This window comes from Bos indicus, chromosome 12, assembly GCF_029378745.1.
Source record: "Bos indicus isolate NIAB-ARS_2022 breed Sahiwal x Tharparkar chromosome 12, NIAB-ARS_B.indTharparkar_mat_pri_1.0, whole genome shotgun sequence".
Lineage (NCBI taxonomy): Eukaryota > Metazoa > Chordata > Mammalia > Artiodactyla > Bovidae > Bos > Bos indicus.
In genome coordinates this window covers 31,861,842-31,889,583 of record NC_091771.1, presented here as the reverse complement: position 1 = coordinate 31,889,583, position 27,742 = coordinate 31,861,842, and the positions used below count along the sequence as shown (strand labels likewise).

General features: G+C 44.2%; 1 protein-coding gene across 2 annotated transcripts in view; it reads right to left on the bottom strand.

The window, feature by feature from the left end:
- The window catches only part of FLT3 (fms related receptor tyrosine kinase 3), a 70,100-nt gene that overhangs the window by 5,628 nt on the left and 36,730 nt on the right, over positions 1–27,742 (bottom strand). For both annotated transcript variants that reach the window (XM_070800245.1, XM_070800244.1), the window contains exons 9-20: positions 27,044–27,212; positions 17,072–17,175; positions 15,991–16,099; positions 15,550–15,728; positions 13,952–14,058; positions 13,726–13,858; positions 13,539–13,643; positions 9,077–9,187; positions 7,229–7,382; positions 5,378–5,460; positions 3,670–3,797; positions 347–469 (exon numbers count right to left, since the gene is read on the bottom strand). In XM_070800245.1, coding sequence (XP_070656346.1) covers positions 347–469; positions 3,670–3,797; positions 5,378–5,460; positions 7,229–7,382; positions 9,077–9,187; positions 13,539–13,643; positions 13,726–13,858; positions 13,952–14,058; positions 15,550–15,728; positions 15,991–16,099; positions 17,072–17,175; positions 27,044–27,212 — 1,505 coding nt within the window. The remainder of the gene's footprint in view (positions 1–346; positions 470–3,669; positions 3,798–5,377; positions 5,461–7,228; positions 7,383–9,076; positions 9,188–13,538; positions 13,644–13,725; positions 13,859–13,951; positions 14,059–15,549; positions 15,729–15,990; positions 16,100–17,071; positions 17,176–27,043; positions 27,213–27,742) is intronic.

Genomic DNA, 27,742 nt, shown 5'->3' with positions numbered 1-27,742 from the left:
AGCAATGACAAAACAAAATGTAGAGCACAGGGAACTATACTTGTGATAAATCATGATGGAAAAGAATATGAAAAAGAATGCATTTATATACATATATATATATGCATAACTGAGTCACTTTGCTGTACAGCAGTAACACATTATAATTCTACTATATTTCAATAACTAATGTTGTGTTACTGCTGTACAGCAAAGTGGTTCAGTTATGCATATACATATGTGTATATATACATTCTTTTTCATATTCTTTTCCATCATATTTCAATAAAAAAGAATAAAATTATATTAAGTAAAATAAAACTCCCCCCCAAACAGGATAAAACTACATAAGAAACAGGAATCTCACATTTCCCCTGATGACGTAGTTGGAATCACTCATAATATCCCGAGCCAGCCCAAAATCAGCGATCTTCGCCACTTTCCCGTGGGTCACCAGGACATTCCTGGCTGCCAGGTCTCTGTGAAGACACTAGAAAGAACGAGATGGGAGTGTGATTTACCCGGTTGTGTGTTTTCACAGAGGACAATCTTTCCTATCGTTTCAAGTTCAGTAGGAGTTACAGAGGGCTTCGCTGGTGGCTCAGATGGTAAAGAATCTGCCTGCAATGCAAGAGCTGCAGGAGACGTGGGTTCGATCTGCGGGTTGGGAAGATCCCCTGGAGGAGGAAATGGCAACCCACTCCAGTATTCTTGCCTGGACAATCCCATGGACAGAGAAGCCTGGTGGGCTGCAGTCCACGGGGTAGCAAAGAGTCGGACACGGCTGAGCAACTAAGCCCACAGGAGTTACAGATGATGGCAGGGCAGATCATAGAGACATCTTGTCTTTACTGAGTCCTGAGCAATCATCACAATGGGTAACACGGTGTTTGCACAAGTCAGCTGTTGTGGCTGCAGCTACTGGTGCTCCTTGGGGAACATTCCCAGAGGCCAAGGGGCCAGGTTCTGAGAAAGCAGGTCAAGCAAACCAGGTGCGTGTCTGGCTGTAAATGAGAGACACAGAGTGCAGGAGCTTCTGGCAGAGACAAGCATGTTTCTCCTAACTGGAATGGAAAATAGCTTTGACAATAAAATGGCATAATATATTTGTAAAAATTCGGGAAAAATACTAGAAGTTTGGAAAGGTTGACTGAACTGGAATGAGAAGCAGCCCTGGGCTTCCCTGGTGGCTCAATGGTAAAGAATCTGCCTGCCGGGACTTTCCTGGTTGTCCAGTGGCTAAAACTCCATGCTCCCAATGCAGGGGGCCCAAGTTCGATCCCTGGTCAGGGAACTAGATCCCACGTGCTGCAACTAAATATCTTGCATGCTGTATCAAAGATGCCGCTTATCACAACCAAGAGCTGGCACACCCAAATAAGTAAAAAAAAAAAAAAAAAAAAGAATCCACCTGCCAATGCAGGGGACACAGGTTTGATCCCTGATCTGGGAGCAACTAAGCCCCTGTGTCACAACTATTGAGCCTGTACTCTAGAGCCTGGGAGCCACAACTACTGAAAAAGAAACTTTTTTTCCTCCAAAATATTACAAAATAAAATTTCTGCCAGCCCCAGCACGAACTCTGTTCAGAAAATCTTTTCTACACGGCCTCTCCACCCTTGGGTCTGACGTGCCTGTTTCTCCCCTGGGTTCCCAGAACTTAACTGAGCATAGCATTCATCTCAGTCTAGTAGCATCTCTGCTTTTCTTTTTCTCCCCATCAGAGATAAGACCTGCCTCTGTATCTTGGCACCTGTCATGGTGCCTGGCACCGGTCAGCAGGCAATGCAGGATGGATTCACGCAGCCGCGGAGGAAACCCAGGGGCAGCCAGAGAAGTAGGGAGGAAACAAGGGAAGAGAGTGACGGTGACTCAGAGGGAAAACAGGGGAGCCTAGAGGGAAAACAGGGGAGAGAGTTCCAAAAAAGCAGATGTGCTGCGAACATTCTTATTAAAACAAGCCCGGGGAGGTGGGGGGGGGGGGGGGCGGCGGTAAAAGGCAGTGCCCCTTGACCTCCAATGGTGAGTAGTTTGAATATTTACCTAACAACAGGCAACCGGGTCCCACAACAGGTCCAGCAACCGGGCTGGACCATCTAGGGAGATGCCATCAGCGTGTGTAAAGAAACTGGTGAAAGCGCTATTGCAGATGCAGAGGTGAGAAAGGGACTGACTCAGCAGCACGCTGTGAAGACAGGAGAGGAATATGTCCCGGGATGAGGGGTGGGGAAGGATTAGGAGACAGCATTCTTTTAACTATAGAGCAGGGATGCCCAACGTTGGAAAAGCAAAGCAGAGACATCAACATATTGATTGGGTTGGCCAAAATGTCTATTTGGATTTTTCCTTTACGTCCTATGGAAAAAACCCGAACGAACTTTTGGGCCAACCCAACATCCACAAAAGAAAAAAAAAAAATTGGGATTCTAATTGGGGTTAACTGGAATTAATCTGGAGAGAACTGACTTTTAAACATAGAATCTCTCCTCTATGAACAAAATAGAACTCATTATTCAGGTCTCCCTTTTTGCCCTTTAACCAAGTTTCACAGGTTTCTTCATGTAGATCTTACATGTTTCTTGTTTATCTCAACCTGTTTCATAGTTTGGTTGTTCTTGTGAATAGGAATTTTTCCTGTCCTTCAAAGCTACTGATTTATTCCAGGTTCATCTTTTTCTTAAACCTGGGATATAGTCGACGTAATACATTATATTAGAGACAGCACATTTAAAAAATTTTCATTTATTTATTTATGAAATTTTTTGGCCACTCCACCTGGCATGTGGGATTAGTTCCCCAACCAGGAATCAAACGTGAATCCCCTGTGGTGGAAGTGTGGAGTCTTAACCACTGGGCCACCAGGGAAGTCCCTGAGAGAGCACATTATTTAAAAAAGAAAGAAAGAAAGATAAAAGTTGAAATTATTCTCTTCAAATTCAGGGAGAAAAGGGGAGAGTGCAAAGGGGCATGGAGGAGAGGGAGGGAGAGACTAGGAGACACTAAAGGAAAAGGTAGTGGGGGAGGAAGAAATTGGGGAAATAAAGAGAAAGTAAGATGGTAAGAAAACAGGAGAGGAAGCAGCCAGACAAGTGGCTGAAGTCGGCTTACAGGCAGCAGACATGTGACGCGTCAGAGAAAGGGCAGGACTGAAAGAGTATTACAGAAAGAATGCAAAATTAGGGTAAAGTCCCTGGAATGAGGAGGCTCTGAGGTGTCTGTGTAGCAGCCCCAGTGGATTAGTAGGCTCTCATAGCAGACACAGGTGGCCAGGGTGGCCGGCCTGGCCAACAGTGCCCCCAGGATCTGAACCTCCACCCATCCCCTGGGTCAAATGCAGGACACAGGCTGAACAACCTGAAGTGACTGTCTTATCCACGACTATACGACTATACGTGGCATTGAGGTGGGATTCCTGAGGACCTCCTGTCTGGAAGTTTCGGGGACTTTGGGCAGCCTGAAAGGGCTGGGATAGCCATCATGGAATAAGGGATCCTGGACCTTTATACTACAATTAGCCAAGAGCCCCAGTAACATCTTAGGTGACTCCAACAGTGCACAGGAGGGAAAGACAGACTTGAAGGGCTGCAAGTTAAAATAAACAAGAAAAAAAAAAAAAACCCAACCAGCACCTCTTCTTCCAAATTATCTTTTTGTTGTTGTTGTGAGTTTTGCCTTTAAAAAGGAGCTTACCGACTTAAATTCCAGAAATTCCATTCCTTTGGCCACTTGATATGCAAAGCAAAGGAGATCTTCAAAGGTCAGTACATTCAGGTCTTCTTCTTCCTCCAGCCTTTTTTGGTTTTCGTATTCAATTTCATCTGTAAAATAGAACTGGTGCTCATTTTTGCCAAAATGCAAAGAAGCTGCCTTATGGAAGGGGGGAAGGGCGAGATAAGGGGAGGGGATTTAGAAGTACAAACTATTATGTATAAAATAAGCTACAAGGATAAATTGCACAACACAAGAAATATAGCTGATAGTCTATAATGAATATACATGGAGCAGAACCTTTAAAAATTGTGAAGCACCATGTTGTACATCTGTACAATATATATTGTAACTTATATAATATTGTACATTAGCCATACTTAAAAAAAAAGTTACTTTATAAATCTCTGTGAGCACCTCGTGTACAAATGGAGCTGTTACATCATCTTTCTGGTGGCCCCAGGATTAACTTATTTATGCAGAGTACTGTGAAGCCTAGGAGGCTTCCCAGGCAGCTCAGTGGTGAAGAATCCTCCTGCCAATACAGGAGACATCGGTTTGATCCCCACTTTTTGGCTGAATGACTTTGAACAGCTGAGCCACAGTTTTCTCATGTGTAAAAGGGGGTTAATCAAACTTTCCTCACTGGACTCTTAGAAGGATTGACTGGAAGAACATTAAAGGCACAGACAGTTCATAAAATGTAGTAGATAATTGGTCTTTCTTTTCCCTACATGGCAAAAATACCTAGTGCAAAAGAAAAGCATCTGGGACTTCCAGATCTCCTGGAAAACAAGTGGCAACCCATTCCAGTATTCTTGGCAGGATAATTCTGTGGACAGAAGAGCCTAGGGGGCTAGAGTCCATGGGGTCGCAGAGAGTCCGACACGACTGAGCATGCACGCATCCGCATACATGCAGCCTAGGCAGAGTCACCTAAAGAGTCTCTTTGATTAGAGGAGTGAATTCTCCAGCTCTTGGGTGATGAATCAGAGGTCTCAGGTGCTCTTCTTTTTTTTTTTTTGGTGGCGCCACATGGCTTGGGGGATCTTAGTTCTCCGACCAGGGATCGAACTCAGGCCCCCTGCATTGGAAGCACAAAGTCTTACCCTCTGGACCGCCAGGGAAGTCCCAGATGCCCTTCTTTTGCACTAGGTAGTTCTGCCATGTCGGGAAAAGAACGACCAGTTATCTACCACATATTATGAACTGTTTGTGCATTTAATGTTCTTCCGGTCAATCCTTCTAAGAGTCCAATGAGGAAAGTTTGATTAGCCCCCTTTTACACATGAGAAAACTGTGGCTCAGCTGTTCAAAGTCATCCCGCCAGAAATTGGGGGAACCCAGGGGTTAACCTGACTTCCATCTGACTCCAGAACTCATCATTAGTTCCACTTACTAGGTAATAAGTGGCTCTAATAAATTTATGACTTTTAAAAAGACTAACCTGACTGATCAAATAAAATAGCCCTTCATGTTTATTAGCTGAAACATTGACATAAAATTCATAATACATACATTGACGGTTTTTTACTACCTTTAGGGCAAACATGCATTGATGAAGTCTATAGATGATGTTAGCAAAGAAAAACATGCTTTCGCATTTACACACCTTTAAAAAATATAATAGTAAACACAGAACTTTTGCATCTGTTTCTATTTGGAAGCGCTGTTTAGAATAAAATATTACCTTCAGACTGAAATGAATTCCCATTGAACCCTGAGATAGGATCTGAGTCCGGGTGTATTTGAACTTCTCTTGAACCTGGCATACTATTTAAAAAAAGAAAAGTTACATCATTATTTATGTTCTTTTGAGTAGAGATTTTATTTTAAAATATACAATTCATCAAAGAAATGAATTCCAATTACAAGTGGGGTTTTAAATTAAAAGCATAGCATCAACCTGTCCTTTTCTTGTATGTGGACATTAAAAACATCTGTGTAATTGAGCTTGTCCATCAAACTAGGTTAAGAGTGATTCCCATTCTCTGTTTGGAATCTTCTGGTTCAAAGAGGACCTCACTCAGTTCTTCCCACAAGCCTACAAGCTGGGTGTCAAAGCCACATTTCATAAAAGAGAAATTAGGCTGGATGAGATAAATATGATTTGCTGAAATCACGAAGCTAATAAGGAGTGTGACTTTCCCTATAAAAAGTCCATGCCATGCAAATCTTCTATAGAGAACTTTAAGTGTTTCATCATGGTTTTTTTTTTTTTTTCCAAGATGGCCTTTGTAAAGCTCATTTCCTTTCCCTGTGAAATTAACAAGTAGTAACACTGAGAATCTCTGTTATGTATAACATAGAACTCTTCACTGAGGAATTCTGTATGCATGATATACAATGATTCCATTTTTTCCAGCATAAGAGTTTACTCTAATTACAATATCCATATCTTTACAAAATGGTTTAATGATTTCAGACCACAAATATTCCAAAAGTAATTGCTTTGTGTTTTTAATATCCAGTGACTGGAATGAATTGAAGGTGCTGAGTTGACCACCACAGTTGTCACTAACCAGAGTGTTGGTCACACATGACTCTGTTCTAGAACACAGATGACATTACAGAATCCTCTTGGTCTAAGAATATGAACTGAGAAAGGAACACAGAAGGGAAGATTGGTGTGAATCGTCAAGGACAGCTGCACAAAGACACACCTGGGGTCTCCATGGGGTCCCCGGTTTCAGGATGTTAGTCTGTCTCAGCACTAGAAGGCCAGAGGCATGTGCTGAAACATACATGCCAAGGAAACAAGGAATCTCTAACGCACCCTCCATACATCCCCCCATAAAGTTAAAAGTCTTTAACAAGTCCACCTCTAGAAAAAGGGACAGCTTTCATGTAGGAGGGAAATAGAAATGCACTAGGGATTGAGGACCTTTCTATCAGAGCGCCTGTGAATTCACTCTGAGAAGGGTGTTACTGAGCTACAACGTTCAAGTAATCAGCAAGAAATTTCCAAGGATGAGGATGAGCATTCTGCCAAACCTACATACAGCCTGTGGGGACCAAGAACCACTCAGGAGCCCAATGGGTGGCAGAGCACAGAGATGAACATCACCCCGACTTTATTTTGCTCCCATCGTTATGCCAATCAATCCACCCTGATTTTTCAAGATCCATTTTATGACTTTAGAGCTCTTTTGTGCAATACTCCCAGGACCTGCACTACTTTCTAGGAATATAACAGGGACTTTGGGAAAGGCGCTCTCTCTTCCTACCAATATCCATATGTCAATCAGGAGGCCTGACAGATTGAATTACTCACCTTTCCTAAAACTGAATATATGTCTAGGATGTGATTGTGCAAGTGGGCTGAAATCACTGGTTCAGCTACAGTGTCTGTACTGTAGGACAGGGGAAACCTCATTGTTCATATCAGCAGGGAAACTATGGCAAAGATAAATGACCCTCCTAGGTCTTCAAACACACAGACCACACTGTGCTGGACAGTGGCCCTTAGAAACTGGCTGGTGGGATGCATTTAACCATCATACTTTGTCTGCTCTGTAATGTATTATTTTAAGTCTCTTACCTGGAATTAGGGTGTGATTGGAAAGTGGGATAAAAACTGAAATTATGTTCCTTGAAAATCTCCGTCCACGTCCTGTGAAATTTTTCTCTTTTACTTCTTAGATAGTTGAGAAGGTCGCCGTAGCAACAGTATTCAAAAATCAAGTAAATTGGTCCTGAAATAGTGACGGTTTTAATTCCAGGTATACAGACACCACATAGTTTTTTTAGACATCTGTGTAGCAGAAACCTCACTCTATGAGAACTTGGTGGGGAGAGGGGGGAAGACAATTCTCTCCGAACCTATCTCATCTTGGACTTTAAAGTCAATTTCAGTTTTTTGTCCAGACTCTGGAAAGCTGTCTCTTCTTGCCTTCCACTTTGGCTCAGCCAATAACCACTGGCCCCCAGGATTCTCCAGTTTACAATGGATAATAATATGCTGCCTGCACTGGGACCACTTGGTAAATATATGCTGATTTGTGGTTTGCCTGAGGAGGGAGAAATATATCCCTGCTGCTGCTGTTGCTGCATTGCTTCAGTTGTGTCCAACTCTGTGCGACCCCATAAAGGGCAGCCCACCAGACTTCCCGTCCCTGGGATTCTCCAGGCAAGAACACTGGAGTGGGTTGCCATTTCCTTCACCAATGCATGAAAGTGAAAAGTGAAAGTGAAGTCGCTCAGTCGTGTCCGACTCTAGCGACCCCATGGACTGCAGCCTACCAGCCTCCTCCGTCCATGGGATTTTCTAGGCAAAAGTACTGGAGTGGGGTGCCATTGCCTTCTCCGAATATATCCCTAGTCACCTCTTAAAGGGCTTCCGAGGTGCTGCTAGTGGTAAAGAATCTGCCTGCTAATGCAGGAGACAGCAAGAGATGCAGGTTTGATCCCTGGGTTGGGAAGATCCCCTGGAGGATGGCACAGCAACCCACTCCAGTAATTCTTGCCTGGAGATCCCATGGACAGAGGAGCCTGGCGGGCTGCAGTGCATGGGGTTGCAAAGACCTGACTAAAGTGACTTAGCACGCATGCACCTCTTAAATCCATTTTCTCCTTATTTCTGGCTGGCTGACCCCAAAGGAGTGACGTTTGGGCACAGGGTTCGGGCAATTCCAGGCAGAAGGGAGAGAATCAGAGCGTGGGCTCCACTGGATTCTCGGAGAATAGAGTTTGAAGGCCCTCCATGGCTGTACTTATTTAAAGCAGCCCAGTTGGGGCAGTGGCCAAGCTCTGCAGCCAGGGAGAAGCACCTCCTGGGCAGGTAGAGAAACACAAAATGTGCTTGCGATGTTGTTATTATTATTTTTTTTAATTTAACTTTTTTGCCATGTCACGCCACGAGGCTTGCAGAGTCTTAGTTCCCTGACCAGGAATTGAACCCTGGACACGGCAGTGAACATGCCATGTCCTAACCACTGGTGGTGGTGATGGTTCAGTGCCTAAGTCATGTCCCAATCTTTGTGAACCCATGGACTGTAGCCCACCAGGCTTCTCTGTCCATGGGATTCACCAGGCAGGAATACTGGAGCGGGTTGCCATTTCCTGTTCCAGGGGATCTTCTTGACCCAGGGATAGAACCCGTGTCTCCTCCACTGCAGGCGGATTCTTTACCACTGAGCCACCAGGGAAGGCCCCTGATCACTAGATAGCCAGGGAATTCCTTTTAAGTAAGTTAGAATTCCATGACATTGCCCAGTGAAGACTGGCATTGTCTACACTGATGCATTTAACCCTGAAGCACTGTATGTCTAATCCCACTTGGGTTTGGGGGCCCACACTGTGACTGAGAAAAGGAGAGAAACAGGACAACAAACACCATCTTTGTCTCCAGGCTAAAATCTTCTAGGTGATCTGAGTGGGAACCGGTTACCTGACAGGGTGCACGCCCCCAGGAGATTCACAATATTCTCGTGGCTGCCCAGGTGGGTCATCATTTTGAGTTCAGACATGAGAGCCTCTCTCTCCGAGCTGTCTGCTTTTTCTGTCAATGGCAGGGCATCACAAATGAAAAATGGAAGTAAAATAGGTATTTTAGATTATTTGATAAATTAAAATCTTCCTCTGTTCAGAGAAGATTTGCATAAGAGTTTTAAAATACATTCAATAATACAAACATTTTGAATAGTAATGCACTATGTTTTAAGGCAGAATTTCAAAGATTGCAGCATGAAAGTTGAATCAAATAATGTGCTTTTTCTACTGGACTTTACTCTGCATGCAACATAAAAACCTTTAGAATTGACCCTTAAACAAGAAAAGAAAAAAAATAATAACACATGACTTTCCTCCACAGTAGAAGTTAATGAATATGCTGAAGGGAGAAGCATGCTTTTTTTTTTTTTTTTTTGACTCTTGGTTTGTTGAAGTCATAGAGTGACAAGATGGGAATGTTAGTGAGGGTTCCAGCCTGTGATCCTCAGATCTAGAACCTTAAATTTGTCAGGAATCCAATGGTCAGGAGGTCATGCAAGCTGCCTGAGTGCTCAGTTGCTAAGGTGGCTCTGACTCTTTGTGACTCTATGGACTGTAGCCCTCCAGGTTACTCTGTCCATGGGATTTTCCAGCCAAGGATATTGGAGTGGGTTGCTATTTCCTTCTTTGGGGGTTTTCCCCACCCAGGGATTGAACCCGCCAACCCACGTCTCCTGCATTGGCAGGCAGATTCTTTACTGCTGAGCTACCTGGGAAACCTGGAGAGAAGGTCAGGGAGGACCAATTCTCACCGACCAAGTTCTCAAGAAACTCCTTACTTGTTAATGAGGACCTGCTGACTAGGCTAGAATGTATCTACTACTTCCCCTGGAGTAAGGCTAGATAGTTTAGCAAATTTTACTTGGCATCTTGCTTAGAAATGTGGCATGGAGGTACTTATTGGTGAATTTAAAGATTTCCTGTTATTGAGGCCAATGTGCCCAGGTAGTCAGGACACCTGCCGCTGCCAGGAGGCTGCTGGAGCCCTAGAGGCCAGGGCAGGGTCTCAGGATCTTGCCCTCCAGGCACCCACCCCTCTGTTTCTTTACATTCAATGGAGATTTGATTGGCTATTTCTGGGTGTCATTGTTTCATCCTGGAAGATGCTAGCCTTTGTGCGGCTTTTCCAGAGCTTCAGTACACCTACTTTGACTTGTGTGAGCTCTCAGGAGCATCTGGATTTCCAACTCCTTGGCCTAGGAGTGACATCGGGACCCACTCTGCGTCCCATCTCCTGCTGCCTCACGTTGTACAAGGATTCGTGCCTTTCGGGTGTCCATGTCCTGTTCCTCATGACCCAAAGGACATACTTTACAACGACCCTAACTTTTTCAAAGCACTTTCATATACCACTACCTGACTTTCATTCATTCATTCAACAAGTATTTATTGAATGCCTATTGGGTAGGAGGCAATGTGCCAGGACTTGGGGGGAATAAATAGTAGAAAGACACAGCCCCTGTCTTCCTGGAGCTCAGAGCCCCCCTGAAAGGGGAGACAAGTAAATGAACATAGTGTCATTAAATGCCATATGGGACGAGCAAATCTATTGATGAAACAGAAGCAGACTCACAGACATAAAGAACAGACTTGTGGTTGCCAAGGAGGAGGGGCGTGGGGGGGAGAGGTGGACTGGGAGTTTGAGGTTAGCAGATGCAAATTATTATCTATAGGATGGACAAGCAACAAGGTCCTACTGTATAGCAGAGGGAACTAAATTCAATATCCTATGATAAACCATCACGAAGAAGAATATAAAAAATAATGTACACAATATGTACAACTGAGTCACTTTGCTGTATAGCAGAAACTAATACAGCACTATAAATCATACTTCAGTATAAATTATACTTCAATAAAAATAAAAAACAAATGCCACATGGAAAATGAATGTAGCATGCTGCCCCACACAAGAGGGACACCTAACTCAGACTTGGGGAGGGTGGGGAAGGGGATACTAAATGTTTATGCTGAGACCTGAGGGAAAACAGGAGTTAACCAAGTGAACTCAGAGTGGGAAGGATGAGGAAGAAGTCCTGAAGTCACTGGATGGGCCAAGATCAAGAAAGAGGACCACATGGAAGCAACCTAAATGTCCATCAATAGAGGAATGGAGGAAGAAGATGAGGTACAATGGAATATTACTCGGCCATGAAAAGGCATGAGACTGTGTCGTTTGCAGAGACACGGACAGATCTAGAGACAGTCAAACAGTGAAGTAAGTCACAAAGAGAAAAACAAATACCATACAATATCACTTATATGTGAAACCTAGGAAAACGGTACAGGTGAATTTATTTGCAAAGCAGACACAGAGAACAAGCTTATAGATACCAAGGGGTGGCGGAGTAGGATGAACTGAGAGACTGGGATTGAAATATATACACTGTTGATACTATGTATAAAATAGATAACTAATGAGAACCTACTGTAGAGCACAGGGAACTCGACATAATGCTCTATGGTGACCTAAATGGGAAGGAAATCTAAAAAAGAGGAAATATACGTATTATGTGTAACTGACTCACTTTGCTGTACAGCAGAAACTAACACAGCATTGCAAAGCAACTACGTGTGAGTGTGCGCTCAGTTGTGTCTGACTTTTTTGCAACCTCATGGACTGTAGCCCACCAGCTCCTTCTGTCCATGAAATTCTCCAGGTAAGAATACTGGAGCAGGTTGCCATTTCCTATACTCCAGGGTATCTTCCCAACCCAGGGATCAAACCCACGTCTCTTGCGTCTCCTGCATTGGCAGATGGATTTTTTACCCCAGGAAACCTCAAAGCAACTACACTCCAATGAAATTTAAAAAAAGAAAAAGAAAGAGATAGAGGACAGCATCCAAAATATACAGATCTGCCCTTATGAGGCTTGCAGACTACGGGGGCAGCTAACACACTAGTTAAATAACTAAACAGCCATGTAATTATAGTTGTGATCAATTTTATGGGAGGGAAAAGCCCAGAGGGAGCTAGGCTATAGCATCTAGCAAGGAACTTGAGCTCATCTGGGGCGTGAGAACGGCTTCCCAGAGGAAGTGGTATCTGAGCTGTGATCTACAGGAGGAGCAGGCGGTGACGCCGTGAAAGGGGAAGGGGAAGGATGGATGTGCAAAGGCCCTGAGGCGGGAAGAGCACGTCACTCCAGAGGAACTGAGAGCTGCGAGGGCAGAGGAGAGCTGCAGCCACGTCGTGCTGGGCTGTGTGGACTGTGCAAGATGAAAGCAACTGGGAAGGTTAAGTAGGAAAATTATGTGCCCAGCTTTGCATTTCAGAAGCATCACTTGGGCTTCAGAATCCAGAAGGAGGTTAGAGTGCATATAGAGTAGCTTCTTCGAAGGCTGGTGCATCCATTCAGAAGAGACAGGCAGTAACAGGGGTTAAGAGAAAAGAGGATGGACTCAAGAGGCACCTGCAGGAAGCCTGGTAGGAATAGTTACAATGAGGATGGTTTCTAGGATGAGTCAGTCCCAGGTCCCTGGTTGGCCCAACTGGGTGGCCCGTGGCCAGTCACTGGTACTTATAACCAACCGGTGAGAGAGGGAGTATCAACCAAGGGCCAGGGTTGGAAGAGTCCACTTTGGATAGGCTGTCTTTGAGGGACCCTGGAGACATTCAGGCATGTGGACATAACCCAAAGCTTAGCAGGGAGATGCAATCGTGAGAACCATTGGTACACGGGATGAGGTCATGGGCGAGCTGAGACAGCCCTTGAGTATGAGGAGTGGAAAGGAAAGTGGGACCCTGAGTAAGCCTTCAGGAACTCCACGTGAGAGATGGATGAGAAGATGAGGGAGCAGCCAAGGACAGTGCAGCAGTCAGAGGGTGGGAGGAAACCAGAAGAATACAGCGCCATGGAAACTGAAGGAAGAGAGCACATAAAGGTGGAGGGAACCGTCGATCGTGCCAACTGGTGCTGAAAATTGAAGCAACATGAGGACAGAAAAATGCCCATTAGACTTAGTTCATGGTGGAGGCAGTGGAGGGTGGGCTCATGATCACTTAGAGCCAGCTGGGGGCACTCTTGCTAAGTGAATGATGCTCACAAAGGATGTTGGGAGGGAGGGGTGAGAAACGAGTGGGGATACAGAAGGCACCGATTCCCTCTTCTACCCGGCGCCCATGTCACCATGTAAGACACACAGCTGCCTGTAGCAACGGTAACCCCAAAGCTGAAAAGCACCTAAGCAGACAGAGGAGAGGAAGAAGAGGTGGACTTGAGTTCTATATTCATGACTTAGTGGACACCAACCCCAACTCACTCCCTTTTAAGCTTTGAAGCCGGGCAAGCAGTACCCATAACCATGATGGAAAAGAGGAGGTGGCAGGCGGCACCTCCCCTCTTGGCGCGTCTCTGTACCTTTCAGCATCTTGACTGCAACCTGGATGGAGACCCCTGTCTTACTAATTCCGTAGGCGGTCGCATTCATCACTTTTCCAAAAGCACCCGACCCCAGGACCTTCCCTGCAAGACACGTGGTGAGTGAGTGAGCGTTCGCTGAGGATTTTCCCACAGGAAGGAAACAGGTGAAACATCCGATTCTTACCAAATTCTAAGTTTTCTCTTGGAAACTCCCATTTGAGATCATACTCATATTCTCTGAAGTCAATGTACAAGTACTCGTTATCCAGAGAGCCGGTCACCTGCACCATCTGCAGCTGGCTTTCGTAACGAAATTGCTTCCGAGAGGAAATAATGAGTCAGTTAGCCACAGGGCATTCTTTAGATATGGGACACAGTGACAGCTTTTTTTTTTAAACCTTTGCTTTTACCTTTTTGTACTTGTGACAAATCAGCATGGTTAAAACGGCAATGAAGGGAAGACAGAGGCCAATTGTCGCATAGAATGAGATGTTGTCCTGGATGGAAGGGAAGGGCCCTGCAACAGAAGAGCATCCCGGAGCAGTGGGTGAGAACCCGGAGATCGCAGGCTCGCTGCAATCTCTCACATCCTGTCTGAGGGGCTGTTATTTGTGATGCTTACAAGCCCTCTATGCACAGAAGCCCACAGAAAAATCAGGCCATGTTCATATAAAGAACACTTCCCTCCCAGAAAATTTTAGATGATTCTGAACCCATTTTATTTATTTGGCCACACCCTCTGGCATGTGGGATCTTAGTCCCCTGACCAGGGTTGGAACCCATGCCCCCTGCATTGATGCACAGAGTCTTAACCACTGGTCAGTCAGGGGAGTCCCTCTGAGCCCAGTGTAAAAAATCATTTACTAGGGGTTTTAAGGATTACACCTATTTAAACCCACAGGATAGTCAAGCCAGATTAGAAAAAAAAAAAGAAGAAGTCTGTCTACCATATATAAAATAGATAAACAACACAGTCCTAGTATATAGCACAGGGGACTATATTTAATACCTTGTAATAAACTATAATGGAAAAGAATCTGCAAAGTCACACGTGTGACTGAATCAAGAATGTTTTTCTACTATACATAAAGTAGACAAAAAACACAGTCCCACTATACAGCAAAGGGAACTATCAACATATTCTGTATTTTGTAATAAACTATAATGGAAAAGAATTTGAAAAAGAATACACATATAAAACTGCATCACTTTGCTGTACACCCAAGACTAACACAACAACATTGTAAATCAACTATACCTCAATTTGAAAAAAAAAAGAAACTTGTGTTCCCACAATGAAGCTGTCATATGAATGTGGGGAAGTTAGTTTGGGGATGCTGGTGATTCTAAACCATTAGTGTAGGCGGCCAGGTTTCAGAATTGCTTAATTTCAGAGGGCTCTAAATATCAAACCAAAAATGATAAAACAGCAGGCTAAAAGGCAAATAAGGAGATCAACTGAAAGGGAAAGAGGTAAAGACTCCAAATTACTAAATCTGTCTCCCTGGATCTGGATCTCTGTTTGTTGTTGCTGTTGTTCAGTCGCTAAGTTGCGTCGGACTCTTTGCGACCTCAGGGACTGTAACCCACCAGGCTCCTCTGTCCATGGGATTCTCCAGGCAAGAACCTGGAGGTTTGCCATTTCCTTCTCCAGGGGATCTTTTTGATCAAGGGATCAAATTTGAGACTCCTGCTTCGCAGGCAGATTCCTTACCACTGAGCCACCAGGGTTGTCAGGGTAGATGCCCACTATATCAGGAGTTTGGGGTTCTACCCACATTACCTGAATTCATGAGTTACAGTAACATCAGTAGAAGTCACTCTGCCCTTAAACTACAGAACATGTATATTCACTGGGGATTCCTGCCTGACTCAAAAAGCTTTCTCATCTCACACACTGAATCTGCACACTCTTGTAAAACTCCCCCAAATAAAAGCCAAAGACAGGGCTTAACTTCTAGTGGGGAATTCCTGAAGGTGGCATGTTTCAATAGTGATTGCTGTCTACCTGGTGAGCTCAGAAGGATTGTCTCACAGGACGTGCCGAGGGCGTTATAGGCACAACACTTCACCAGGAACCCTTTGACAGCCTCACTCATGTTCAGCGTGCTGCTCGATATCCACTGTCCAAACACTTTCCTGTTGGCCTTTTTATTCCAAATTCCTTCTGTGATTTCTTCTGTGCAGCTGAAAAGAAATGGCAGAGAAGTCAGAGGGGCGTGGCTGTCATCAGATTAGAAGTGAGGGTTTCTCTAATGGGGTCTGTAAGAGACACATCTATTATAGGTTATCAGAAACAATCTGATCATTGAGAATTATGGTTGACTAGGAAGGTAAGCATTTGAAATGCTCTAGCGTTTCTTCTTAAACTGAATTCACGAGAAAGCGTCAGTATGTCAGAGAGAGTTTCATGTTCTTCTAACACAAGAGAGGCCAAGGTCCTCATTACTTGGGGGACTTGTCTGAGCACTTCTTCCAGGTCCAAGATGGTATAGGGTACCCATCAGAGGAGCAAGAAGCCTGACTTGCAGATGCCTCAGCCAGCACTTGAGGTTTCCCTGTAGAAAACAAGAGGAAAAACAAGCTCATGGAGTAATGCACTTTTCAGAAAGGCTTTCCAAGTCAGGTTTATAGAGGCTGCCCGTGCACTGTAAGCAGTTGTGCTTCTTGGAGGGTGTCTCAGGCAGGACTCAAAGAGGAGGTCCTTTCCCCTTGTCACGTCACCTTCGGTGCAGGCAGCCCTGCCACCTCTCTGGGGAGCACCCCCTGGCCAACACTAGACCCTTCCTGGAGAGAACGCAGGTGTAGACTCTATCTACTTGCTCAGCCTAAAATGAGTCTTAGCTTCAGGAGAAGCATCTGCAGAAAAAGTCCAACGAAAGGTACTCTCCTCTTTTCATAGACCGAAGGAACAAAAACTATTAAAACAACTAAATGGCAGGTAGTATGACTTTTGGCCTTTTCTTAACATGATCTTTCAAAGTACTAAAACCAATAAAGTGACACACTAAAGCCCCTTCAGAAAGGACATGGACTCAGCATCTTAACTTAAAAGGATGAGCCCAGAAAGAGGTCTGTGTGTCAACAGAGCCAGGAGATATGAAAGTACAATTTCAGAACACTTCCACAGGTCAACACAGTTTCATCACACTCCTTCCCTAAGCCATTGCTTAGCTCTTTCTGGTCCGAGTTAATACATCATTAAGGAGTCACAAGAGTGAAATAAAATTTCTTGACTACTTCACTTCTTTTTTAATTTTGATTGATTTATTTTTAACCGGAGGATAATTGCTTCACAATATTGCGTTGGTTTCTGCCATACATCAGCATGAATCAGCCATAGGTATATGTACATCTCCTTCCCCTTGACCCTCCTCGCATCTCCCACCCCGTCCCATCCCTGTAGGTGGTCACAGAGCCCCGATTTGAGCTCCCTGCCTTATATAGCAAGTCCCCCTGGCCATCTAATTTAATATGGTAATGTATGCCTCCATGCTACTCTCTCCATTCACCCCACCCTCTTCACTTACTTCTTATATTCAGTGTGAACTCTTTTGTGAACTGGGCGTCATCATTTTCTGCATGGAAGATATACTGTCCTGGCTGGTGTTTATGGTTGCAAAACTTAGATATGCTGTTGGAAAAAGAGTTAAAGACAGACTTAGCCAGATTCTTTGAGGAGATGCTGAAATGAGTGATGGTGTGCTTGGGAAGAGTCTCCCTGGAGACACTTCAGTTTCTCAAGCTCAGTGGACAGGAGGTGTCTTCACTTGCTACTCAAAGCGTGGTCCATAAACAGGCAGCATCAGCCTCGATATTATCTGGGAATTTGTTAGAAATACAAAGTCCCAATCCCCCTCCACCCCCACACACACACCTACTAAGAGTCTGCATTTTAAGATGATTTCCTTGTGATTCACATGCACATTAAAGGTTGAGAAGCACTGATCCAGGCTGGGGCTCCTAAGAGAGACAAGAAGGTTCTAGCCACTACGGTTACATCCATTCCAGACTAGTCTGACTTCCCAGAAACATGGAAAAACCTTGGCGGGTGGCAGAGCCCATGACCCCTCAACCTTCTGAAAGGACAGCTCTCTGAAGTTGGTCCACGGCAGGACCTATGACCAGCCCTTGACTCCCATAGCAATTAACAGTGATGAGGGCTCAGATCCACTGAGTTTGTCCAGAAATCTCTGGGTGGTCTCAGCAGGCTCTAGTATCTTCTTGGAGTGCTCATCCATCTTACCTACCAGGTATCTGGTATTGGGGATTACCCGTTATACCTACCAGGTACATCGTACAGGGGATCAAGTTAGGCCAACTGATCAGGGACCCTGGAAAACAACCTAATTATTTAGACCTGATGGAGAAAGCAGGGAGAGGATGCTGTGGACTCCTAAGCAGGAGAGGAAAGTGATGAACAGTATTTCAGTTGAGAGGGAAATGCAGCAGGAAAGTGTATGGGAGGGAAGTCTGGAAGTAGTTGTTCAAATACGCAGCAAGTCCTTCATTCATTCATGGATTCACTCATTCATTCTCCCATCAATGGCACAGGCTGTTTGTGGGAGGAATTCAGAATACAACAGTCAGTCAGAAAAATCAGATTTCTGTTCTCACAGAACGAAGTGTTCAAAGGCAGACAGGTAAATGTGCAGCTACAGTGCAATGTGGGAAGTCGTGGGAGACAAGTAAAAGGTCAGACTTGAGAGCTCAGAGTGTGAAAAGAGGAGTGTTGTCGAAGGCAGGGAAAACGGGGAGGGAGCGGAAACAGCCAACCCAAGAGGCACCAGGACCACGAGGGGCAGCAGGTGCTGGACCAGATGTGAAGACGAAGGAGAGACCAGAATCCCAGCTGATTCCTGAGTCGAACCACCCGCCTAGCAACCGACAGAGCAGCTTCTGAGCACCAGTTTACCTGACGCCAACGTTCTGCAACCTTAACTTGGAAGCTCAAAGGTAATTCTGACTGTGGACAGTGATGGGAGATTCCATTTCCTACCAAGTGAGCATCTAACATGCTTTTTGTTTGCCTCGTTAAAAAGAAGGCTGAAGAGGCAAAAAGGGGACTTTCTTATCTTGACCTACTTCGGGACAACGAGAAGGAAATGGTTGCTGCAGTAGAAAATGACAGAAAGATGGGGGGAAAGCCAAATTATAACTTTAAGGGAGAAAAGTAAGCAACACTACGTGCACTCCCAGACTTTAGGAAGGCAGGGTTTAAGAGAAAGATGTATGTCCACAAGGGAAAATGTAAGTCTCACTGGACAATAGCCAAAGACTCTGAAAAGGAACAAGAGATTTAAAAAGAAGCCAGACTGGTTGGCCAGGGACCATGCTAAAAGCATCATTCAATTTGATAAAGAAATGACCAGTACAACAATTGATAATTGCATAGACCAAAGCAATCTGGTTTGTCTTTTTTTTTTTAAGTGGAGACTGCATTGTTTTTATTTTTTCTTCGGCTGCACCACTTGGCATGTGGGATCCTAGTTCCCCGACCAGGGATCAAACATTGGAAGTGCAGAGTCTTAACCACTGGACTGCCAGGGAAGTCTCAGAAATCTTTTTTTGAACGGTTTCCCTCCTAAGTCTCTTGTGCTGTCTGAATGGAGCCTGACTTGCCATGGACAGATGAGATAGTATCTGAAACGTTCTCGCTCTTCCAGGCAGGAAACTGGTCACAGAAACAGCCCGGACAAAAAATTGAATATTCAGGTCCTCCTCAACCGCTTGTCCACTTGTCCTATTTATGGCCGTTGACCCCTTTAAGGGCAACGACTGCAGTGCTGACCCTCCCCTGGAAACTCCAGGAGGACTAACCAGTTAGGACCAGGGAGTTTCAAAACTTCCTCTTTCCCTGGGACTTTTCTGAAAATGGCCAGCAGGCAGGAGATGGGAGATCAGGAGACGAGTTCATGGTGAAACACCTTTGGTGACTAAGATGTATTCTCAGTATAAATGAGAAGGGATTTCTCCTCTGTTATGAGCAAAATGCAGGTGATTTTCAGTTTTCATTTAGCAGCCAGAGGGGAGGAGTTGAGAAGTCACAAGTATTTCCAGCAGCGCAGGGAGTAATTTCACTAGAAAGAAGGCTTTGTTCAAAGAGCAAGGGATGATGAAAGACAAACTGGAGGACAGGGAATAATAAAGTGCAGGTTGGGGAAGCTGAGAGCTTCTGAAACCGGAGAGTTGGGGGCTGGCAAGACTGAGGGACTCCACGTGGCACTGAGGGAGGCCCCATCAGGAGACCCTGCCCACTCAGACAGCGGGGTGTGGAGCGGGCACAGTCTGGCTGAAATTGAACCCGGTCCACACATGTTTCTGTCCAGGGTCAGACACAGGGGTGGGAGAGATGCTGCTGATTTTATGTCACTCTACATAATACTAAGCTTGCTTTTATTTCAGGGCAGCCCAGAATCCTGGGGAAATATAATCATTAAAAACCCAATAGTGGGCACTTCCCTGGCAGTCCAGTGGTGAAAACTCCATGCTTCCAATGCAGGGGGCGTGGGTTCGATCCCTGGGTGGGGAACCTAAGATGACACATGCCTCATGGCCAAAATATAATAAAAGAAAAATTTCAAAACATTTTAAATCAAGAAAAATCCCCAATAGTGAAGCATGGCAAACTTCAAAAGGAGGCACACTTTTATTTCTAAATAAGCAAAGCACACACCTGTATGTTTGTTCTCTCACACACTGGGTGTGAGAATCTTGAACATTTGAAATGAACTGGTGTCCAGAGGCAGTACCAGAGTGATGGTTACAAACACAGGCTTTGACTCTGCTATCACCCGGGCTTCCCTGGTGGCTCCGCCAGTAAAGGATCTGCCTGAAATGCAGGAGACCCAGGTTCCATCCCTGGGTCGGGAAGATTCTCTGGAGAAGGGAATGGCAACCCCACTCCAGTATTCCTGCCTGGAAAATCCCATGGACAGAGGAGCCTGGTGGGCTCTAATCCATGGGGTAACAAAGAGTCAAGTGTGACTGAGTGACTAATGCACACCGCTATTATCCAGTGGTGTGACTTTGGACAAGTCACTGAAACTCTCTGTTCTGATTTCCTTATCTGCAAAATGAAGGTATATCTAACAACTTATATGGTTGTTAGAGTAGTTTTTGTTAAATTTTTATTAAAGCAGTTTTGCATAAACTGCTTATAATAGTGCCTAGTTGTTGTTCAGTCGCTAAGTTGTGTCTGCCTCTTTGCAACCTCATGGACTGTAGTCCACCAGGCTCCTCTGTCCGTGGGATTTTCCAGGCAAGAATACTGGAATGGGTTACCATTTCTTTCTCCAATGATTATGCTTGCTGCTGCTGCTGCTGCTGTGTCGCTTCAGTCGTGTCCGACTCTGTGCAACCCCATAGACAGCAGCCCACCAGGCTCCACCGTCCCTGGGATTCTCCAGGCAAGAACACTGGAGTGGGTTGCCATTTCCTTCTCCAATGCATGAAAGTGAAAAGTGAAAGTGAAGTCGCTAGTCATGTCCAACTGTTCGAGACCCCATGGACTGCAGCCTACCAGGCTCCTCCGTCCATGGGATTTTCCAGGCAAGAGTACAGGAGTGGGGTGCCATCACTTTCTCCGATTATTATGCCTAGCACATAGTAAACATGATAAATGCGTTAGATCATCATTACTATGAGGCTTATTAAGTCTGGAAATCATTTTGAATAAAAAAGATATTTAGAAGCTTTATTCTGGGGTATACCTTGTCAGAAAGTCACATTAAAACAAAGACGCAAAGAAAAAAAAACTTAAGTAAATGCCCATCAAGGAGTTAGTCAAAATAAAATCTTCTGAAAAGTGGAATGCCATGTAGCCATAAAAGTGATCACGTAAATAATAGTACACTTATTAACAAAGCAAAAGATGATATTTTAAAGGGAAAAATTGGGTGACAAACGGCACAATTAAAAAAAATGACACAATTAATTTCATGTTTATACAAAAACCTATACTTCTGTTTCTATCATGGCAGTTACATAGAAAAAGTCTGAAATATAAACTCTGGTGGTGGAATTGTGGGTGTTATATCCTTTCTCTTTTTAAGACAATTTCAGAAAATAAGAGTGAATGAAAGGGACTGACTTTGCCCTAGGTCTGGGGTAAGTAACATAACCTGTTTCCATATTTCATAAAATGGAATAATGATCAAATTAGATGATCTGTATAAAGGACTTTGCACACTGGCACATCGCAAGGGCTCAAAGAAGTTTCTTTTGTTCTCAGTGAGGCTTCATGACCTGGTCAATACCTTACAACTGAGTGGGCAGGATTTGGAAATTCCCACTGTTCACTACAAGCAAACATCTCCTCGTGTTTGTTACACTCAGGGCTCATCTCCTTCAGGGAACCAAAACAGTCCTTCCAAAAAAGCTCAATGCAGTCCTGCAATCACATATCATTTATTGACTTGAGAGCTGGCTTTTCTGTTTGTCCCGAGAAGGACTGTGGCTCATCACCCAGAACCCACACTCTACCATACCGCTGGTACCAGGAAGCTCTCAGTTAATGCCTGTTGTGGGCAGAACTCAGACTGGTAGAATTGGAAAATTATATATTTCAGGAAAAAAGAAAATACAGGAATCTGTCATGCCTAAGGAGAGTCTCTTAGAAGAGACTATTTAAATAATTATAACATCCTAATAAGTTGTTTTGGGGTGTGTGTGTGTGTGTGTGTGTGTGTGTTTAACCATAAAATTAGGAAAAGCTAAGGCAGATTTGTTTATAAGTCTACAGAGATAGGAAATTAAGCAAACGAACAGACGAAATATCCTAGAACCTTTTCCCAGGACCTGGTTATCAGGGCTGCTGGAAAGTTACAATTTCATAAAACGTAAACATAAAGGCAAACCCTAATAAACTCTGTGCAATATTTGAGGAAGTAAATTGGAGAAACGAAGCTGTGAAGGTGGGGGAAGCTGCTAGATTTCTGGCACACACACGACCACACCAAAGCTTTTTCAGGAGTACTGTTATTACGAGACCTTTCGGTTACACAGAAAAACTGGTGGCACTTTGCTTCTAAAGTCCTCTCCTGCCACATGATGAAAATTCTGTACTTCACCAGCAAAATTCAGTTTGACTAAATAGTTGAAACTGAGTGGTGGGTAAAGGACGCTTACTGTATTATCCTCTGAGTTCACTAGTAAATTGGGAACTTTTTATAATAAAAAAAGGAAAAGAACTCAGAATTTAGTCTGCACCCCCAATTACAACACAGAGCTTCATGCAGAGAGCAGAAGACGTTGAGAGCACTTGTGCTCAATTTTTTTGGTCGTTCATCTTTTATTCAATATTTTGAGTGTCTTTTTCATGATGAAGGAGGCTCTGTCTCACCTGGCATTGTGAATCAAGTGGGCCATCACACTCACTGCATCATTTTCATCAATTAATATTGTAGCTCTTCAAGAACTTTTTAAGTAAAATAAATACTGAGTTAAGTGTAGCGGTGTGGAGAAGGCAATGGCACCCCACTCCAGTACTCTTGCCTGGAAAATCCCATGGACGGAGGAGCCTGGTAGGCTGCAGTCCATGGGGTCACTAAGAGTTGGACACGACTGAGCGACTTCACTTTCACTTTTCACTTTCATGCATTGGAGAAGGAAATGGCTAACCCACTCCAGTGTTCTTGCCTGGAGAATCCCAGGGACCGGGGAGCCTGGTGGGCTGCCGTCTATGGGGTCGCACAGAGTTGGACACGACTGAAGCGACTTAGCAGCAGCAGCAGCAGCAGCAAGTGTAGTGGTGAGTGTGCATTTTGAGTTGATTTCTGGGAGGTGATGATGAATTCATTCATTTACTAAATAGCTGCTGACTATTTACTAAGTAGCTGTTGCCTTGTACAATAGCACAAGGCATTGTACAACGCCTTTCTAAAAAGACAGGAAAATGCCAGGGCCCATCCCCACAGTGGGGTTCAGCACACAAGAGGCTCACTGTATCACCCGGGAACTAGGGGTGAGAGGCACAAGCACTATAGGCGTCAGGATCTTCCCTCATTTATCCATTTAGCTGCCTCTTGAAGATAACTACTTGGGGTCAGGGATGCAGGTTGTGATCATGGAATGAAACCAGATTAACTAGATTGGCCCGAGATCCATATATATCAGAGACAGGGTCCTCTAATCAGTGAGTCTGTCAGATCTTAAGAATGGTGCCAGGTGTCACCAGCACAAATAGCAGCGACCTCCCAGGTGGCCCCTGGCCCTTAAATGCGCCTGCATAACTTGAGGGAGTTGAGGGGGAGACATCACCTTGTTCACGCTTGTAGCCCCTGAAGGCACTGAGCCCATTGAGAAGGTATTAAAGGAATATTTGTTGAACTAAATTGCACTGATCATCTATCTCTTTGAATCAATGTTGCAAGAGAATCCTGTAGGACTAAGAGCTTCTCTGACACTGGGTGACAACACAAAGAACAGGGAAAGGGACAGCACGGACATCCTAAACGCAAGTAGTCAACTCAGCTAGCAGGGGAAGGACTGGCCCTCTGCCTTCTACTTTCAAAAGTTTGATGGTTGAGAATACGGGCGTATGACAATGGGGTGACGCCCCCCTCCAAGGCAGTGGTTCTTAACCACAGGAACTTTTTCTCACCAGGGGACATCCAGCAATGTCCACAGATATTTTAGGTTGTCACAAGTGGGGTTAGTGGTGCTACTGACATCCATGGGGTGGAGACCTGGGACTCGGCAGAATATCCTACCACACAGAAGAAAGACTCCACCGCCACCACCCCCAGGACCCTGAGTGGAGAATTACCCAGCCCAAGATGTCAACAGTCTGTTGTTGAGAAGCCCTGAGTTAGGGGACTGTGAGTCCATCCAAAGGCTGCCTTCTTAATTACTTTAAAAATGAATGCTTTGAACGTTAGGAGGTTTGGGCAAGAGAGGATAGACAGTTCCACGCAAACTCTGCATTATAGAGTGCTTTTTAAAACACACACAAGGGAATTTCCTGGTGGTCCAGTGGCTGACTCCACACTCCCAATGCAGGGGGCCTGGGTTCAATCCCTGGTCATGGAACTGGATCCCACATGCCTCAACTAACACCTGGCACAGGTGAATAAAGAAATAAGTAAAATATTTTAAAAATTAACTGACTTCTAAACCAAAAGTTCTTTTTAAAAAATAAAAAAGCAAACAAGGATCAGCTACAAATCACTTTGGGGTATAGAATAGCATGGTTATCAGGAAACAGAGAAGAATCAAGATGAAAAGAGCTTGAATTTCCCTGGTGATCTAGTGGTTAAGAATCCTCCTGCCAATGAAGGGGACATGGGTTCAATCCCTGGTCTGGGAAAGACTCCACATGCGTGGGGCAACTGATTTGGCATGCCCTAGAGCCCACGGCTCTTCAACGAGAGACGCCACCTCAATAGGAAGCCTGAGCACCTCAACCAAGAGTAGCCACCACTCTCTGCAACTGGAGAAAGCCGGTGAACAGCAACAAAGACCCAGCACAGCCAAAATTAAATAAATAAAACACTTTTTAAAAAGATGAAAAGAGCTCAGCTCTGACTCGTCTCCTAGACCTGTGCCATCCAACAGGAATATAATGCAAGCCACATGCATAATATTAAAGTTTCCAGTTAGCTACCTAAAAAAGTGAAAAGGAGTAAACAGTAATGATAGATTTATTGAACTTAATATATCTAAAATACTAGCATCTTAACATATAATCAAGATAAAATTATTGAGATATTTTACCGCCTATTTCTCACACTAAGTCCTAAAAACCTGCTGTGCATGTTACCGTCACAGTGCATCTCCACTGGCACCAAATGTCAAGCTCTCAACAGCCACGTGTGGCTGATAGACCCGTACTGTACAGTCCAGGACCAGACCTATGACAGGAGTCACCAGAGGTTCTCATTAAACACATAGACTCTGGATGCAATATGCCTCTGAGATTACTCAAGTGTAGTTATTAAGGAGCAAAGGTAACAGGTGCACCCCAGAGAACCAACTTCTGACTGTAGTTTCTTTGGTGACTGAACTTTCAGCATCTAAAGTCAACAGCTAGCAACTAGCAAAGGAGATTAATCCAAGCCCTGACACGGCACCTTGAAAAAACGTTCAGCTGTGCTCCAAGTGTCCTGCAAGTCAGCTGTAATGTCAAGAAAAATATATTTTGATGGGGAAAACCACTGCAGAATCAGTATATTGTGATAAAAATTGGACCAAGAATCAACCGTGCAGTATTCTTTTAAAAAATGTAGCCTTGGGGCATTGTGCCCCAATTTTGGTTCATCGTGTCTGAAATGGGAGCAAGGAATCCACATTTTTTAATATCCACCCAGATGATTACTATACAGTTGGTATAAGGACTCACGTTGAGAATCAGTGGTTTACCATAAACCCATTGACTCGCTTAAGACATGACAGATGCCTCTCAGCTCATAGTCTATCCTGAAACCATTGTTACCAGGGATTAGTTTTAAGAGATAAGAAGCATCAGAGCCTTAGGATATACAAGGAAGAGCTGTTTTTTGGAAGGAGAAAGAGAGATAAATTCGGAGTTTGGGATTAACATATACCCACTACTATACGTAAAATAGGTTAACAACAGGACCTACTGTATAGCACAGGGAACCGCACTCAATATCTTGTAATAATCTATAAAGGGAAAAAGGCTGAAAGAGAATATATATGCATGTATCAGAGGCTTCCCTGGTGGCTTCCCAGTGGTAAAGAATCCGCCTGCTAATGAAGGAGACTCAGGTTCAGTCCCTGGGTCGGGAAGATCCCCTGGAGAAGGAAATGGCAACCCACTGCAGTATTCTTGCCTGGAGAATCCCATGGGCAGAGGAGCCTGGCAGGCTACAGTCTATGGGTTGCCATAGACTATATAGGTCTATAGGCATCGTCTCTTGTGGCAACTATGGGTTGCCAAAGAGTCAGACATGACTTAGTGACTACGCAACAACAAAAAATATGTGTATAAATGAATCACTGTGCTATACACCTGAAACTAACATAATATTGCAAATGAACTATCCTTCAACTTTAAAAACATGTTGATTTTTATTTTCCAAAGAGGGGCTGAAGAATTTCTCCCCTAAGAGAAACCTGAGTGCGGTTGGACAAACCCTCAGGAAAATGAGATTTTCCTTCAGCATTTATCCTTGGGCTATGTCTGTGTTTGTTTTTTGAAAACTCAAATCAATATACCTATAGGTAGCGTTTTCTGTTTTTCAGGGGTTTTACTTCCTCAGTCATCTGCCAAGGGGCTGAGAGAGACTTCGTGTGCCAGGAGCACATAGCCTCAAATAGGAAGTAACTATCGGGTGACTCAGAAAATGCCGGACTCAAACTGATAATGGTTCTTTCTGTTTTTTGTGAGTAGGTTACACTCTTTGAACTGATTAAAGAGTTATCATTGTGCCCTCAAGTCTGCTGCTTGCTTCCTCGTCCTCCATATCAGCATGATAGCACATTCACTCAAGGGTAACCAGAAGGGTCTGGCCAAGAATGATGATGCCTCCTGGACTCACCTGTACCCATCATCCAGGCCACTTTGCTCACAAGGAAATGATTTTCGAGAGAAGGTCCACGTACATCTGATTTGTGGGTATGCTTTAAACCTGACAGAAAAACAAAATTCTTCATACTGGTCAATTTCATAATCTTCATTTGATTTGGAAACGTTTATAAATCCCTTTTCTGTAAAAAAAAAAAAAAAAAAAGAATGCATTTCTAAATTAGATAATGAGATTCATATGGAAATATATTGAGAAAATAAATTTTTATTCATCAGTTTTAAGCAAGAAAACTGAGATTTGATAGCCCAACAAGAAACACATGAGTCCTGTCCCCAGTTAGAAGCCTGAGCATATCACCTTCTGATTTCGCTCAGAATTAGATGTGAATAATTGATGCTCTTCCCAGAGAAATGTATAAAGACATCTATTGATTTTGCATACAACTTCAAGGGGTTGGAGGATTCCTCCAGCTTGGTGAACCATGGACACAGAGGGACCCACCGACAATCCCTCAGTCAGAACGGCCTCCTCGTGACTTATGCCACATAAAATAATCTCAGGGCACAAATAAAAGAACAGTCTAGCCAGTGATATGCACAAGGTTTCCCTGGGGAATACTTCCTTGTTAGTTTGATAAGAGAATCTTTTTATTTCTCAGCATTTTCAATGTAGGTGGCTAAAGGCTGCCACCTACTCTGAGATCACTTTTTT